A 16,565-nucleotide genomic window follows, 5' to 3' on the forward strand; every position below is an offset into this window, starting at 1 on the left:
GAAGAAAGGCAGACGTCTAGAAAATGCTTTCCTGTATGCTTACGTATTTTTTCTATCTTTTAACTATTTAAATAGAAGACATGGAAATGTGATTATGTATTTTATTAAAATTTTTCTGGTTTTTTTGTTTTTTTAAATTCCAGGTCTGCAATTTCATTTTGGTCTATCCCAGTTAGAAGAGCTTTTATTGTGATTTTTAAGCTTGGTGCCATCAGCCCCATGTGAACAAATCAAAACAAAAAGCACACTGGGTATTAGAAAACAAAATGCCAAGGAAGAAGAAAACTGGTGGGAGTCCTTCTCAGAAGAATGGCAATTCTGACAGAACTGCTATTGCTGTATCCCAGGGGGACCCAAGCCACTTAGTGGCACAAGCAATGCATTATGTCAATAAGGAAGAGCTCTTCAACAGCATGTCGGAGATGTTTTCTGACCTAGATCCTAGTGTGGTTTATATGGTTCTGTCTGAATGTGATTTTAAAGGTAAATAATACATAGCTGACATGAGTTTTGTTTCATGTGCAGATAGCTCTTAACTAGTGCAACACCAGGAAGGTTGGTGTGGGTGTTGCAATCATATTTGTGACTTTAACTTTTAATAAGTAGGTGAGTAGTAATGTTTTGAAATTTTACAGCCACATAAGATTCTCCAAGTTTAACAATGTTTCTGTGAGGCTGGTAAACGGAGCAGTGTGCTGCATAAATGGAGGTACTGTTTAGAGTGGATTGTTCTGTGACATGGAGCAGGCAGGGTGGAGTTGTGAGGAGAATCTGGTTTTTCCAATTAGTTTCTGTGCCCTATCTGCAAGATGCCTAAGCTATTTCTGCTGGAGGGGTATTTTACGTTCTAGATCACACTTCTTTGCTGGTATGCCATATGTAGTCCTGGCAGCATTTGGTTTTCCATAAATGCTTGAACTGAGCTTTTGTTTTACATTTATTTTGCATTGTCATCTTATTGTGTCCACTGAGGATTAATTTCTGCAGGATAAATTCTGTTTGCTGTGTTTAGTTCTCTGCACCCTTAGTGGAACTAAAGCAAGGAACTAGTTTCTTTCCGTGCATTCTGCCAACCTACATTCCCGACTCTCCTGGCAGACTATTTTCTTACTTATGCCCAGTCCCTCCCTTTCTTTTGTGATTTTAAAATTCCTCTGTATGCACAAAGTCTTATGCACTTGCTTATGATAAAAGTACTGCATGAGGTGCTGGATAGCAGTGTATGAGAACTTACATGTCAGGGGAATAAGCCATATATGGAGCATTTTAATCAACTTGTATTCAAATTATCAGATGTGGTTAACTGAAGTTATTTTAAGAATAAGTGCAAAGGAAGCAAATTTTGGCATTTTTTTTACATGTATGAAAGCTAGGTAACCATTAAAAGGACTGTTTTTATTACCTAAATTGTGCAGAGTTTATAACTTAAGAACAAATGTGGGAGTGCTGTTGTAATTGTTGTTCATTTTAAAACAAATTTCATGGAATTACTGATTCTTGCTTTGAACTTGTAATAAGATTTGCCTTTATCATAATAAGTTTCTAAAGCTTATTGGAGAATGCAGTAAACATGTAGAGTTCATAGCTTTGTACTGTTAACAGTAGTTTAAAACTGGAAAGGTTATCATGTTTGAGTGCAGTAAGTTGTTATTCATACAGTAGGGAAGCTGGAAGGATGACAAAGATTTTGTTGAATGGGTGCAGACAGAATTGTATTTATGTGAACTTAAAGTTTTTGCTACACTGTCTTTCAGGAAAGCACAAGCTTAGCTTTTGGGCTCAGATGATGTTTGTGCCTGCTTTTCATTTTGTTCATGTTCATCAGTGGCACCCTCTGCTCCATTTAGTGGCTTTACAAGGAATTAATGCAGATACTGAATTTTTCAGGCTATATTAGATAGGACATTTTAAAGGGCCATAGGGAACATACTTTGCATGCTTTTATCTCTTTCATCCTTTGTAGAGTTTCTAGTTAATTTTACACTATTCCAGCTATATGAGATACTTATTTCTAATCTCTCTGTTTAAACATCCAGCTCTGATATTTTTTCCAGTTAAAATCAGTATTTTTATACAGTATTTCCTTAGTAATTGTTAAGTTTATTATTTTTTAATATGTCTTTACTTCTTTTAATATGCCTTTAATTCTAATGAGAAGTAGGTCAAGGGAGTTTCAGAAGATATGTTTCAAGGTGAATTGGTGAGCTGCCTTTTGGTTGTTTCTTTAGTTGTAGTAAATGCTTCTTCAAGTAAAAAAATTGCATGCACATCAGCTTGGGTTTGTTTAGTTGACCATGCTTTATTCTGTTTTCTTATCCAACAGTAGAAAATGCTATGGATCATCTTCTAGAGCTGTCCACCCATGCCAAAGGAGTAGCATCTTCAAAAACCTTGGGTTTTGATTTAGCAGCATCATCATTACCTCTTGTTAATCAGCAAAGATCTATTGAAAATGAAAGAATGAGGGAATGTACTGGAGCACATAGTTATTCTGGAGCAGCAAGAGAAGAGATCCTATCACCTGGTGTGCAGCTGACTGGAGACCTGAATTCCTTACTAGAAACTGCCTTTCAGAATTACAGCTTGAGTGAGGAATTTCCTAATTCTGCAGATGACCAAATAATACCTGAGCACCCTGTGGAACACAATGGTTTTACCAAATTTCCCGAGTGGGAAATATCTGATTCGGTTTGCAATGCCCTACTTTTTCCACAGCAAGCAGAGACAAATAATGTGGTTTTAGAAAACTCCTGCTGTTCCCAGCCACCAGTGAGTCAGCTGAGCGTCCAGACAAGCTCACCATCTTCATCAGGCAGTTTTGCACAGATACTGGAAGATTCTGATTTGTTGGAAATACATGTTCAGCATGATGTGGCTTCAGAAGTATATAAACTATCAAATGGAGAAATAAGTGAAAATTCTGATCAGACACAAGATACTCTTTTGGATCAAAGTAGTATGACTGCTGCTTCTTGTGGGTCCTCCCAGAGACCTATGGAACTTGGAGTAGCTGTTACTGGAGATCCTAATTCAAGGTGCCTGGAACAACATGAAGATGCAGTGACTGCCTTTAGCAGCTACCAGAGTGCTTCTCTTCCAGAGGCGTATATCTCTCCTGAAACATCCAGTTTCCAAACACAAAAGCCTGCAGATACTCAGCAAACTCAGCAGGGTTATAACGTACATTTTTCTACACCATCAGGTCAATCTCAACAGCACTGGAATCTCATGGCTCCCGTGTTTTATCCATCCAGTGGAAGTCACAGCTTTGTAATTCCTGTGGCTGCCGGTCCAGGGCAGTGGAGACCTGTTTCTAACTCTAGAACTTCGGAAAAAGGACTTTTTCTTTCCTCCCCAGTGGTTTCAAATGCCTGGGATGGCAACCCTTCTCTGAAGGTATGGGGAAATCAAGATAGAAACTCACAATTGAACCTCTCGCAAGCACAGCAACCACGTTTTTGTCACATGATGAGAAACAAGATGCAACTTATAGGTCAAGTACTTGTCCTTCTCAGAGGTGTTCCAGGATCAGGAAAATCATATTTGGCAAGGTAGAACATTTATATTGTGAGCTTCTAAAAAAATTGCTTAATTGTGTACAAGATTTGGCACAGACAGAGAGAATTTTCTGACACTTGTAAATAGTAATGCATAAACCCTAAATTGCCATCTACACAGTACACACAGTGTGATGGGTAATAGTAACTGCTGAGAGCAGAGCTGCTTGCAGGTCCTTTCCTAGTAGAAATTGAAGTAGGAATGATGAGCTTTAACTTCTGTCACTGAACAAAGGAGTTTGTCAGCAGAGCATCAATGCTGTAGTGTTAGGTCTGCTGTATTCTTTCAGTCCCAGTTTATTTAGAATGTTTTCTTGGAGTAAGACTTAAGGAAATATGCCAGGTCTTTACAGACAGAAATTCCCCTTTCACTGTATGACTTTTTTTATAGGTAGTATATGTGAAGCTTCTTGGGGAATTTTTGATTTCTTTTCTTACTCTCTAAAAGCCTAGTTTGAAGTTAGACTCCTTTTGACTGACATTTTAAATATTTTATGCAATTAAGACAGGATATTTATCAGTGTGAAAGTATGTCATTACATGTAGATGGAAAAATATCTCCCTTGTTTTGAAATGAGAAACTTGTAGGGAAAGTATATCAGCTTTCTCCCCTTGATAATCCTCAGCCTTTGGAAAAAACAAAGGAGGAAAATTATCATCGATTGTATTTGCTTGGAGGTTGATTTTTTTTTCTCCTGTTACCTACATTTGCTGCTTCCATTCCAAATAGTTTTGGTTTTGTGCAAGAGACTAAAGTATATGTGGTAGTAGACATTGGAACCTGGGAGGAGAAGGGGAAAAAGCTGTTTATTTCTTGATCTTTCACAGGAATTTGCTTGAGGATAATCCAGATGGAATCATCCTTAGTACTGATGATTACTTTTACAAACATGGACAATACCATTATGACCCTGATTGTTTAGGGGAAGCACATGACTGGAACAGGAAACGAGGTGAGAGATAAATAAAGGACTAGCTTGCTCATTTACAGTTCAGTGCTTGTATGCTGTTTAAAGATCTGCCTGGCTTGTTACATGGCAAGGAACACATAACAGAAGTACTTTTTAGTATGTGCAGAAAAAGAATATGAGCACAAACTCAGAAGTCATCTGTTCATTGTGTGTTTTGCAATTAGGAATGCCAGTGTCTTTGTGAAAAGTATGTTTTGTCCTCAGATTTTATCATGGTATGTATTTTGGGTAGTGTCCCATTTCCAAAGTGGTTACCTACACTATCTCCCAGAAATATTTCTTCTGAGATGATCCATAATTTGCATATGTAGTAAGTAATAAGGATACAAATAATATACTGATATCTTCGTGCTCTTCGTTATCTTTTTTTTCTCTTGTACACAAAATTGTCAAATCTAAACAAAATCAGAAGAGCAAGACAGAATAAATTATTTTTTCCCCTTTTCATAATTGGGTGGGGTTTTTTTTCTGACAGTGACCTTTGCTAAATTCACCATAGAACATTTCTTTTTGAGCTTTTACTTACTAAATTTGAACCATGATCCCTTTTCTGCTGTCAAATTTCTACCAGTGGAGAAACTAATTAATAAATGTGGGATTCAACAAGAACTGTGATTGTTCAAACACATTATAACATGGCTACAGAAACATGGTGCTCTGTCTCAAAATTCTGTAGTTCTATACATTTTATTACTGTGTAATTAAATTACAATAATTCTTTCGGTTTTTCATATTTTATGCAGTTTACAGAGTGGACTAATCTTAAGACTGTTATAAAGCCAAGAATTTTGTATGCAACAAAGAAGTCCACTTTAAGGTGATCATGTAGTTTTTTTAGTTTAATTTACTGATTGATTAGTTATCTTGGTGCATTTTACATCTGCATTTTCATTCCTTGATTATCATACATGTATTAATTCAAAAGCTAATGCCATATCTCGGTAGCTTTACATGTGAGGGGGGGATTTCTGAAATTGAGGGCCTTGAAACAGATTAAGCTATGGCAAGAGTTCTTCACACAATGGTTAATCATTAGGATTATCCACGTAAAAATAGAACAAATTTAGAGAATGAGTATTAATATTATGTTCATCCTATTGTAATGAAATTAACTGTATTTACATTGTTTTGTACATGTGTATTTTTCAGCCAAAGAAGCATTTGAAATGAGAATCTCTCCTATAATAATTGACAACACAAACATACAAGCATGGGAGATGAAGCCTTACGTTACTTTGGTTAGTATTACAATTTGACCAGTGAAAAGAGATTATTGACTAGCATGGCAACGACATATGTTTTAAAATGGAGTGTCTTTCTTGATTCAGCTGTTACTCCACAAGGAAGTCTGGAGTAAAAAAAAAAAAAAAGTGTTGCATTGTTGCATGGGATCATATTGCCCAGTGTCGTGTTGTGTGACTCAGTGTCATGTGGTACGTGAGCATTAACCTGGCCTAGTTACCAAAATCCAAAGGCAAATGCTTTGTTCTGGGGGCCAAAAGCAAATGTTGAAGAAGAAACTGAATTTTGTTCCTCTTTTATATGATCAGTAAAATTAGAAGCTACTTTAAAAATGTAATCAACACTAATGAATGAGTAGTGTGATGCTCTGTAAAACTTGAAAAATCAGTTTCATCCTAAATATGATGTAGAGGCAGGTACCAGCTGGAGGCTAGAGTTACCAAATACTGCTAGCTTGCTTGAAGTGATGCAGATTTACTTGGTACTTTTTGTTGAACTGATCCCAGCTTTTCACTTAATAGTTTCTAAATGTGCATCAGCCCTTTTAGAGTCCAGAGCATATTTTGCTATTGATCATTGACCATATTGGTTGGTAGTTAGAACAGCATTATTTAAATGCAATAATACATTGCAAACAAGTATTATTCTGTAGATCTTGGATTTCTCCTTGCCTGTTACAGAAATACAGCAGAGAGTGTAGTATATGTAATTGAGCTTTTGAGCAGATACCCTACATATGCTGCTTGTGCTGATGGATTAATGAACAGTGAGACTTTAACACCGATAATTTTTGTTAATGTTTCTTTTGTTATCCTTGTGTTTATCAACAACTTTCAAATTAGCAGTTCTTGTATAAGTTATGTCTTTCATTTTGCTGTATACTGAAATCAAGATGCAACAAGAGTTCTTCAGAAGTGCAGTGTTTGGTACAGTGATAATTTTTTTTCTGAAAACAGGAATGGGTAGAAACAGCGCAGTACTTGCAGTGTTTCATCTGATTAGACTTTAGGCTCCTTTTCTGTCATGATGAAACTGGACTATATAGGAACCATTTACCTGCAGTTTGGTCAAGTTCCCATGTGGCAGGAAGGCTGTCCACAATAGCTGTGCTAAAGTAACTGAGTTGCTTGTTTTGGAACTGGTTTACATCTGGTCAGCTCTGAATGTAAGCTGTGCACCTCACTCTGCCTTGGAGAGGCTGTGTATACACATGCATGCTGTATCTGGAAAGAGGAGATGTTTTGCAGTATTGTCTCAGGGAAGACACATCATGGCACACATTTAATTTTACGGTGAGAAATACATATATGTGTTTCAAAAAAATCTCACTTATATAAACTGAAGTGCAACACTGAACAAAAGTGTTATTCCAAATGTTTAATAGGTATGAAAAACGCAAAAAACAGCTTTGAAGAAGCAAGCTAGGCATATAGTGTGCTTTTTCATAGAAATAAGGGTGATATGGCATGTTCTGTTTTATATCTCTTTTATTCAGGCTCAGCAATACAAATACAAAGTAATGTTCCGAGAACCAGACACTTGGTGGAAGTTTAAACCAAAAGAACTTGAAAGGTAAGAATGTAAAGGAAAATAACATACTGGGCAGTATAAACTATGATTTTTAAAAAGGTGTCACTTATTATAATTGCTAGTGAAGTAGCAAGGTATCTGTCAAAATTTTTGTGATAATAAGTAGTTTTTAAATTATATTTTGTGGACTTCAGTATGTGTGTATGTATTATAAGATCTTTTGTCACTTCAGTTACCTGCAAAAGGTACTATTAGCAATAGACACAGTAATGTTTGCCTTATTAGAGTTCTCTGCATGTAAGGTATAGTGACTGTTACTTTGGTTACTGAGGTTGCAAAAATTGTCATGTTGGGGCTGTTTTTGCATCCTGGTCTGTTGCTCTAGTTGAAGTGTTTCTGCTGTCATTGAAATTAGGGCAGTCAGCACCTTGTGGCCTAAGAGGGACAAACCTCTGTGTATCATCGTTGATGCTTGGCTCTTCTTTAGCAGGACCATCTGTTACTTAGGGCTGAAATCACCAAGACATAAACCCTATGTAAGTGAATAATAAAACATAAGAAAACATAATGAGAAAACTGGCTAGATGCCAGGTTCAAATGTTATGATCACTGTCCAAAGTGTAGTTTGGACACAAACTTCTCCTGTGGGGAAGGACTGCAACTCTTTAATGTCCTTTTTATGACTTGGATGCTGGGACAGAGTGTACTCTCAGTAAATTTGCAGGTGATACGGAACTGAGGAAGAATAGTTTTTTCAGCCTTAAACAGAGATTATTGAAGAAGAATCATATTGTTGTTTTCAGCTGCCTTTTGAAAGGTTATAGAGAAGACTAAAAATAATTGTGCAGGGATAGGACAAACCAAAGATCATCAAGTTGGAACTTTTGATTACATAAAAAAAAAAGCCCAACATTTATTTTAAAGGTGGTTAGGTACTGAAAGAGTTTGCCCAGAGAGTTTGTAGACTTCCAGTCATTTTGGATATTCAAAATCGGACAAAAAGCTCTGAGCAACCTGATCTAGCTGTACTTTCTTTGAATAGGAGACTGAGATATGAGAGGTCCCAGAGGTCCCTTCCAACAGAAGTTATTTTGTGATTTTGTAGTATCTGTTGTCATATGAGTTTGCATGTTTACCTTAAGGTTGGCTGCTTTTTCAGTGAGGTGAGATAGATTATTTTCCTTCTTAAAATAAAAGTTAAACCTTTTCTTTTGTATTTTCAATTTCTCTTTTACTATACTTGGCAAGATTCACTTGTTCTAGGTGGAACTGCAGCAGAACACAGTGCTAGGTGGTGCTTAACAGTTAGTGAAAATTTCTGGCCAAAGGGTGTCCAGAATAGTAGGTGAGTAGGTTTTCTTCAGTGCTCAGCAAGTTCTCAGTTTAGCAAAACCAAAGAAAGAAGACTGAATTCAGAAGTCTTCTGTACCCAGTTTGATATTCTGCATCGCTGTCAGGATCTGATATAGTGTGTTTTCTGAAATTTATTTGAAGATGATGTATTATTAGTATACAGTTTTAGATTTTAGTATTGTGCAAAACATCCAACTGCAGTAGAGGGAGACCAGATGGGGTGGAGAAGTGGAGCAGAAATTTGTCTGATGTGTCCTGTTTGCAATGCCTTAGTGTACTGATACAGAAAGAATTGCTGTTTCACAGGTTTTCATCTGGCTCCCTGAATTCTTTTGTTAGTCTTGCTAACTGTTAAATTTATTAAACTATTATTAAATTATTCTCTTATGTCATTGTAATTCATAAATCTGAGATGTCCCTTTTTGGTTTGTTTGATTTCAATTCATAGGAGAAACATTCATGGTGTATCTAAAGAAAAGATCAAAAAAATGTTGGAACGGTATGAACGCTGCCTTACTGTTAGATCAATATTGGATTCTTCAGTCCCAGACAAATCAGAAGCTGCTGGTTGGAGTGAAGATCCTTGTCAGGAGGAAAGCCAGAGGTTAGATTCTTCCACTAGCTTTGTAGCATCAAATAAAAGGCTGAAAATGAAGCCTTTTGGCTTCTAAGCAACAAAACCTGGGTAATAGTGTCGAACAGTGAATGCATTAAGAATGATAGCTAAATAACAAAAAAATTCCCTTCATAATTTTCTTAATTTTTAAGAATTTCAGGATTTACTGAAATGAGCAATCAAGCAAAGTCAAGTTTCCAGTGCTTTTGAAAGTCTCCCATTATGGCTGTGTTACTTTTCAGGAAGCCAGTTTTGACTGAGTTTCTGTTATCTTAGAAATGTTGTCAGATATACGCTATAGATTCAAAGCACTTAAAGTCTATTAATTGTTTTTAGAAGAATGTAGTGCCAAATAAGAGCAAATTACTGTTTCCAAGTTTGTATGTTGGTGTTAGATTATATCTTTGTGGTAGAAGGTGGATTCTTTGTGCAGTAGTAACAGGTTACCTACTTGCTCTTCAGTATCCCTGACTTAAACTTGCCTAGGTTTCTGTTGGTTGTATCCAGGACTGTTGTATAGTTGCCAGTCTGGATCGTGTATTGTAATGCACAGTGTTATGGCTCAAGAATGGCACTCCCCACTTCAGTGCCCCCACTGAGACTCCCAAACCATGCACTGCTTGTTTGCTCCCCTTTTCTCTTGGTATTCCTGCTCCAGCAACAGTGTGAGGTGGTATAGAATAACCTCTGTGTTCTGGCCAAAACTAGGACACACAGGAAATCAGATTTTATTTCAGTTATTTCACTTGGGTTTTTGCATGTGTGATGTAATTGAAAAGATAATTAATGGAATGTAGTTGATGGTTAAAAATGGTTTGATTAAAAAAAGGCACATTCTCTCCTAGTTAATGTCTAGACTGTCTTTAGCACTAAGCCAACAGGAGAGAGCAACAGTCATTAGATAAAAGTATATTTACCAGACTTGCTGATCTGAGTGAGGAAATGTCTGGCAGCAAAGTGCTCTGATACAAAACTGAATGCTGGAAACGGGATGGGGATGAGATTGACTCCTAAGAAAGTGTTCTTAGCCCTGTGCTCTAGTAAGAAGGGGAGACTTACTAAAAAAAGTTCATCTTTGCTTAGCTCCTTTTGTATTGAGGAGTGTTGAAGTTACAGCTAGTCATAAATTTGTTCTCATCTCACTAGGAGTCTAACTAGGTTCAGCTCTCTAGTTCTAACTGGAGTTGAAAGTGTGGACAAATGCTTCAAGAAGGTTTGAAATGGGTTTACATTTCATTTCAATTTGTCTTTCAGAAAGCGAGAGGTACATTCTGGTGTAAAGGAAGAATGTTTTGCTTCTGAGGTGGAGCCTATTGAATTAACTGAAGTTGATAAAACTTCGCCAAGTGTTTCTCTAACATTAGAAAGTAGTTGTGATCCTGAGCATTTTCATAAAGAGGAAAAAGAAATGGAAGATAACTCAGTGGAACCCAATTCTGAGAACAGCACTGTTCAAGATGACTTGGAAATTAATTCATCAGATTGCACCAAAAAAGAGCAGCCCTTGGAGAAGAAAGAAGAAAAGGTATTAAAACCAGAAGAAACTGAAGCAGAAATGGATGAGGTAGATGTGATCCCAGCTGAAGAGACTGTGAACTTACACACAGGTGGAGCTGAGGAACACAGTGATAACAGCAGTTTCAAAGCTCAAACTGCAGTTGAACAATTGGATGAAGCATGCATGGAACCAAAATCAATACAAACGAGTAACACAGTGGAACCAAGCAGTTTGGCTTTTGATGCATCAGGAAAACCAGAACTGCTAAACTTTCTGGGTGACTGGCCCGTGGAACAAACAATGGGACAGAGAGTCAAAAGATCTAGAAGACTAGGAAAATCTCTGAAGAGTGATAAAGAAGGTGAAAATCCCAGTCAGCAGCATTCTGAGATAGGTGAAGAGCAAGTAGGCTTGCTTGAGACATCTGCTGTTGAGAAAGGGCATGAGGACAAAAGTCTACCCTGTAGCTGTTACTCTGTTAGTTCAGATACACCAGAATTACAAATGTTAGGATATTGGCCTGTCTCAGCCTCATTAGAACAGAGACAACAAAGGCCAATGAGAATGAGAAAGACAAATTTAAATCAGGGTGATGAAGACAGAAATACTGAAGATGACACTGATATGAATGCTCTTGAAACTCTACATGCTATTCACGGGTCGCCTGTGAACACTGGAGAGCAACCAGATATAAGAAGCTTGCCTGTGCACCAAGAGGAAATAGTAGCTAGTGAAACTGTAAGTGAGGAAAAATCCCAGCAAAGTAAGAGAACAAGAAAACATCACAAATTAGCCCTAACTTTTACAAACAGCAGCTTGCCACATCCCAGAGAAGAGGACCACTTGTCTAAACTTAACGTGGCAGAAGAGAAACAGGACACAAACTTTCGTAGGCATAAAAGTAGCCATTCACAGACTGAATCACAGGACTTTGCTGTCCTGTGGAGATTAGAAAAGAAAATGCTTTATCCTGAGGCAGCAAAAGTATTGCATGGCAGGCTAGATGGCTTCAAACCCAAAGATACAGATAATGTCTCAGATTCTCAGGAAAAAATACCCTATCGAGTTACGTATGATAAAAGCACTTTTGTGGAGGAAAGTGAGCTTATCAATATTGATGAGTCTGAAAAACTAGATATGCTCTGTAAGCTCTTTGAGTCTGTTTCGTTTGAAGCTCTGAAAGATCTTTATGAAAGATGTAACAAAGACATAGACTGGGCCTCAGGTCTATTGTTAGACTCTGATGAAAAGTTACGTAAAGCTGTTGATACTGAAAGCATTCAGGTAAGTGAAGCTGAGCCAGTGGTCGCAGACCTTGATTTCAAGGCAAGTACAAACTGTGATGAGAATCTCAAAGACTGCAAACAAACTCCACAAGTACTTGGGGCTGGTGATATCTTTGAGGCTTTAGAAGACAAGGACTCATCACTCAGTATTACAGAAAGTAGGGCTGCCAAGACAGCTGTGACAAGTGCTGATATGTCTGACTCATTCACTGCTACCTCATTGAATAATTTTGTGGAATTGAAAAATTCTGTGGATTCAGCCCCTAGAACTGTCACAAGCAATTCAGCAGCAGGTATCATTGAGCTGTCTGTTTCAAGAAAGCAGATGGGAGAGAGTGAGAGTCCTCCTGAAGAAACTGTAAATAAGCCATCACTTTCACAACTTGATGCAGGTTTGCCTCATGATCCTAAATCAACTTCTGCCAATTTGAAATCTGAATTAATCAATGAAAGTGACAGTAACCCTTCAGAAAGCAATGCTGAAAATTCCAAAGGAGCTGGTTTGTTACTGGAAATGGATTATGCACCTCTGGTTGGTCCTAGGAGCAATAAAGAACTGGAGATGGATAAAAAAACTCAGGAGAATTCCAGGGAAATGTGTGGTAAAGAAGAAATTGAAACTCCAAGCTGGGCTGCAACTAAAGCCAAGAGACAAAGCCCTATACCAGCATCACATGCAGCCTTCAGCATAGATTGCCTAGAACTAACATTGCCTCCTGAACTGGCACTCCAGCTGAAAGAGATATTTGGGCCTGTTGGCATTGATGCAGGTATGATGTAATTATATGCATGTTTTTATGAAAAAAACTATTTTGGTAGGAAACCTTTCTTTCTTTGCCTGTGCTTTTTTCCCTTCATGCTTGATTTTTAGGGAATAGATTCCTGTAATTCCTTGTGATACTGGTGATTGATTTTGTTAATGCAGAAATGAAACTGAACTAAGCATGGCATAAAATATAAGTGCAGTAGTGCACTTCTGCCTTTGTCTTCTGCCTTTGTCTTTTTGTACATGTACATACTTTAAAATAAAAAGAAAGTATATGGGCTTATTTGCATTCTGAGCAACAGGCCTTTGAGCTTATATTCAAACACTGAAGAAATATTTAGATGATAAGGAATATGCAAATTGTGGCTGATTAGGAAAGAAAAAAGGGAAAAAAAGCCTTTTGGCATCAGTTAAGTTGTGGAACAAGAAGATGGGTGATTAAGGGAGATGAAGTGTGGCTGTATACTTAAAAGATGACAACAGACAGACTGCTGGCAAATTATGGTTAAGGAAGCCATAAGCAGCTTGAACGTGCATCTCAAAATTTAGAGTGGTAGAAAAAGGAAAAAAGAAAATAGTAATGTACAGTTTCATGTTTTTCTCTCTTTTTTCCCCACACATTTTCTTTTTTTTTCTTTCTTATTTCTATCTTTCATCTTGAAGATTGCTTTATGTGAAACCCTGGATACTTAATTTATTAGTGGGTTTGATTGCTGGCCTCTTTGCCTTACATGCCTACCTCCTTAAAAAAAAAGGTGTTTTTTTATAGCAGGAAAGTGTTTTATTGTGCCTGAAGTATGCTCAAAAATTTTTATTTGATGCATATGTACTTCTTTTTTTATTTTTGAAAGGGTGAAAAACACCTTTTTAAGGAAAAGGAGCTATTATTATGATACCATGATAATTTCTGCTGTTTCCTTTAGAGTTTGGGGGGGTGCTTGGAGTTTGTTTCTGTGAATTTGCATGTTGGAAAGGAGGGATGTGGCTGCTGTTGGGCTGTGGTGGGCATGTTGTACAGAAAAGCAGTTGCCATGTGGATTACAATCGAATAGGGGAATCACAGTTTCATGGATGAAACTGTTATTTTCAATTAACAATGGCTTTGTAAATGAAGAGTTTTCTAGAAAAACAGAAAACAGGAGGAAAAATACAGTTGTCCAGGTAGTCACATTTCTACAATGTACACTTAATGTTAACTTGCTTATTTCCTACCCTTTCAGAGTTTTTGAACACCCAAAACTAATTTCTGTGGAATGCTTTTTTTTTGTTTAGAAGTTTTTTCAGGTGTGACCAGTTAATTTAAAATCTCCAAAGTTAAAATTAGTAAGTCTAGAATACTGTACTTTAATTGCTTACCTAAGTTTTTACAGAATGCTTTTAATGAATATATTCTATTTGTTCAACAAGGTTCACTAACTGTTGAAGATTGTGTGGTTCATATTGATCTGAATTTGGCAAAAGTGATTCATGAAAAATGGAAAGAATCTATTCTGGTCAGTAGATTTCTTGCTTATGATACAATGTGGCATGCCTGTATTTTGTCAGACCATTTTTCTCAGTGTGTCTTGGTCTAAAGGTGTTATCTTTGCAAGAAAAATGATAAAATGTAATAGTTTGTAAAAAGTGTGGAGTGTATCAGCATGTTATAACTGTTGGAGCTATTTAAAGACATTTTAAGTGATGTCATGAGTGCCTCATCACGAAAACAAGATTCTGAAAAAAAGAAGGATCACAGTGCACAATTTCACTACAAGATTGATGAAAAATTCCACTGGCCGAAAATCCTTACTGTTTTTCTAACCTGTAAAAACAATTCTTTTATTAATTATTCTCTGTACAGAACATCCCTGCTTACAGTAATTGAGATGAGTTCTCTAACCTGTGTTCCTTCACATCCCTGTGAAACTTGGAATGCCTTTTGGAAAAATTTTGTTTGGGTTATATAGTCAAGGCTGTGAAGTCTTAGCAGTGGGGCATGTTTCTCTGGTTTGATGTATTTTCAGAAAGATAATTCCATCTTACAAATTTCACTTCATAATTATCCTTCCTAAATATATTTCTTTTAAAATACTGGATCTTTGAGAAGTATTGTGAGACCTTATTTTGAAGCTGCTTTAATTAGAAGCTAACACTTGCAAAGTTTTCCTGCAAAATTCATAACTTATTCATGATTTTACTATTTTTATTTAGAAGCGTCAGAGGAGAGATGAATCGTGTAAGTTGTCTGCAGATGGTATGTTGTGTATTTCTTTTAATTGTAAAAATACTTAATGTTCATTATAAAAATAATTAATTATTTGAAACTTAAGGTTGCAAATACTCCATCAGTTGAAAAATAATGACTTTATTTATTAGGCTAAATTTCATTTCCTTTGGAGCCATTTACCAATCTCTTATGAGATGGTGTGGGGGAGGGGAGAGAAGTTAAGTAGAATCACTATTTCCAGATAAAGCCTGTAATTTTCTGTTATCCAGAAAACTCAGAAGCTCTGGTTGAAGCAGACAGCTGTTTGGTAGGAATTCTCTGTGGCAAGAAAAGGAGCAGCCAGAGAATTACCAGCAGAGTAGGATCTCTGCAGGTGAGGAAGGGAGGTCAAGAATACAACATTCACATGTTGTTCATCAGAGGAGATTTTAGCAGGAAGATGGATGACTTGTTCAAAAAGTGTTAACATCTCCTGCAATTCAGTTTTAATTCAGCCTCCAGAACAAATGTCCTTGTCTTGCAGAACCCCACTGCAGACTTGGATTGCAATGTGGGTGCAAACTAGTGACCAAACAGTGCTGTTGCCATTAACTTGTAGAAACATAAAACCAGACTGTTAAGCATCTGTCCTTAAATTGTAGAAGAAGGGCAGGTAAACATAGCAGTCAGTGTTTCTTTTATAAAAACAAACAACCCCCACTTAATGTTTGTGAAAGACGGTTTTACAGATATAAGATATGTCTTAGCACTTGAAAATTTGGTGAGGAAGTCTGATGGTTTTCTTTCATTTCACAAAATAGATAAAGATGATAAAGACAGTCTTTGGGAAATGGAAGTGAAAAAGATGAAAGCAATGTGTTGGTTTCTGTTTTAGCATTAATAATCTTGCTTTAACAAAACTCAAACTATATAGGTTGAAGAACTTGTCTTAATTATATTGGCATTGCATGTATATATAAGCTAATAAGTGTTTTCTCACCCTACTTTTACTGCTTTTGAATGTCCTACAGTGATTCAGCAGTTAGATACAGATGACTCAGAAGTGTTGCTATCTCAGAATGCAGACAGCAAAATGCAGACAAAAACATCGAGCTCAGCTGCAGACACATCTCGAGATATTCAGACTAAAACCCCAGCAACATCGGACGTTTTTCCATTTATGGACCACTGGAATGCTCAGATTCAGAAAGTTTCTCTCAGACAAATAATTTCTGAAGAAATAGCAATCCAGGAGAGGGAGGACCTGGTATGCATAGCACCATTTTTAAAATGTGGTTTAGATTCATTACTAGATAGTGAAATAAGAGTATGTCTTATTTGGTGACTCATCCCTGTGCTGCTGATTACAGCTGGGATTTGTGAGACAAATGCATGCCAATTAGTATTGCTGATTACTGTGATACAGGAGTTTGCTTGAGGTAGATGGTTCTGTTGGAAAAATACAGTCTCATTTAGAATGTAATATTTTGGTTGTTTCACGAACAGATCGTGCTGCACTTCACTATGCAGGTTAGCATTTGTGTTTGGTTGAATTGTGTTT

General features: G+C 36.9%; 1 protein-coding gene across 1 annotated transcript in view; it reads left to right on the top strand.

The window, feature by feature from the left end:
• N4BP2 (NEDD4 binding protein 2) overlaps positions 1-16,565 on the top strand; it is a 31,382-nt gene that overhangs the window by 2,884 nt on the left and 11,933 nt on the right. Inside the window, exons 2-11 of the mRNA XM_062492723.1 lie at positions 144-483; positions 2,324-3,551; positions 4,386-4,510; positions 5,678-5,766; positions 7,266-7,342; positions 9,102-9,257; positions 10,524-12,823; positions 14,227-14,312; positions 15,010-15,052; positions 16,036-16,271. Of these exons, the coding sequence (XP_062348707.1) occupies positions 267-483; positions 2,324-3,551; positions 4,386-4,510; positions 5,678-5,766; positions 7,266-7,342; positions 9,102-9,257; positions 10,524-12,823; positions 14,227-14,312; positions 15,010-15,052; positions 16,036-16,271 (4,557 nt within the window). The 5' untranslated portion in view covers positions 144-266. The remainder of the gene's footprint in view (positions 1-143; positions 484-2,323; positions 3,552-4,385; positions 4,511-5,677; positions 5,767-7,265; positions 7,343-9,101; positions 9,258-10,523; positions 12,824-14,226; positions 14,313-15,009; positions 15,053-16,035; positions 16,272-16,565) is intronic.

This window comes from Cinclus cinclus, chromosome 5 (genome assembly GCF_963662255.1).
Source record: "Cinclus cinclus chromosome 5, bCinCin1.1, whole genome shotgun sequence".
NCBI classification, from domain to species: Eukaryota; Metazoa; Chordata; class Aves; order Passeriformes; family Cinclidae; genus Cinclus; species Cinclus cinclus.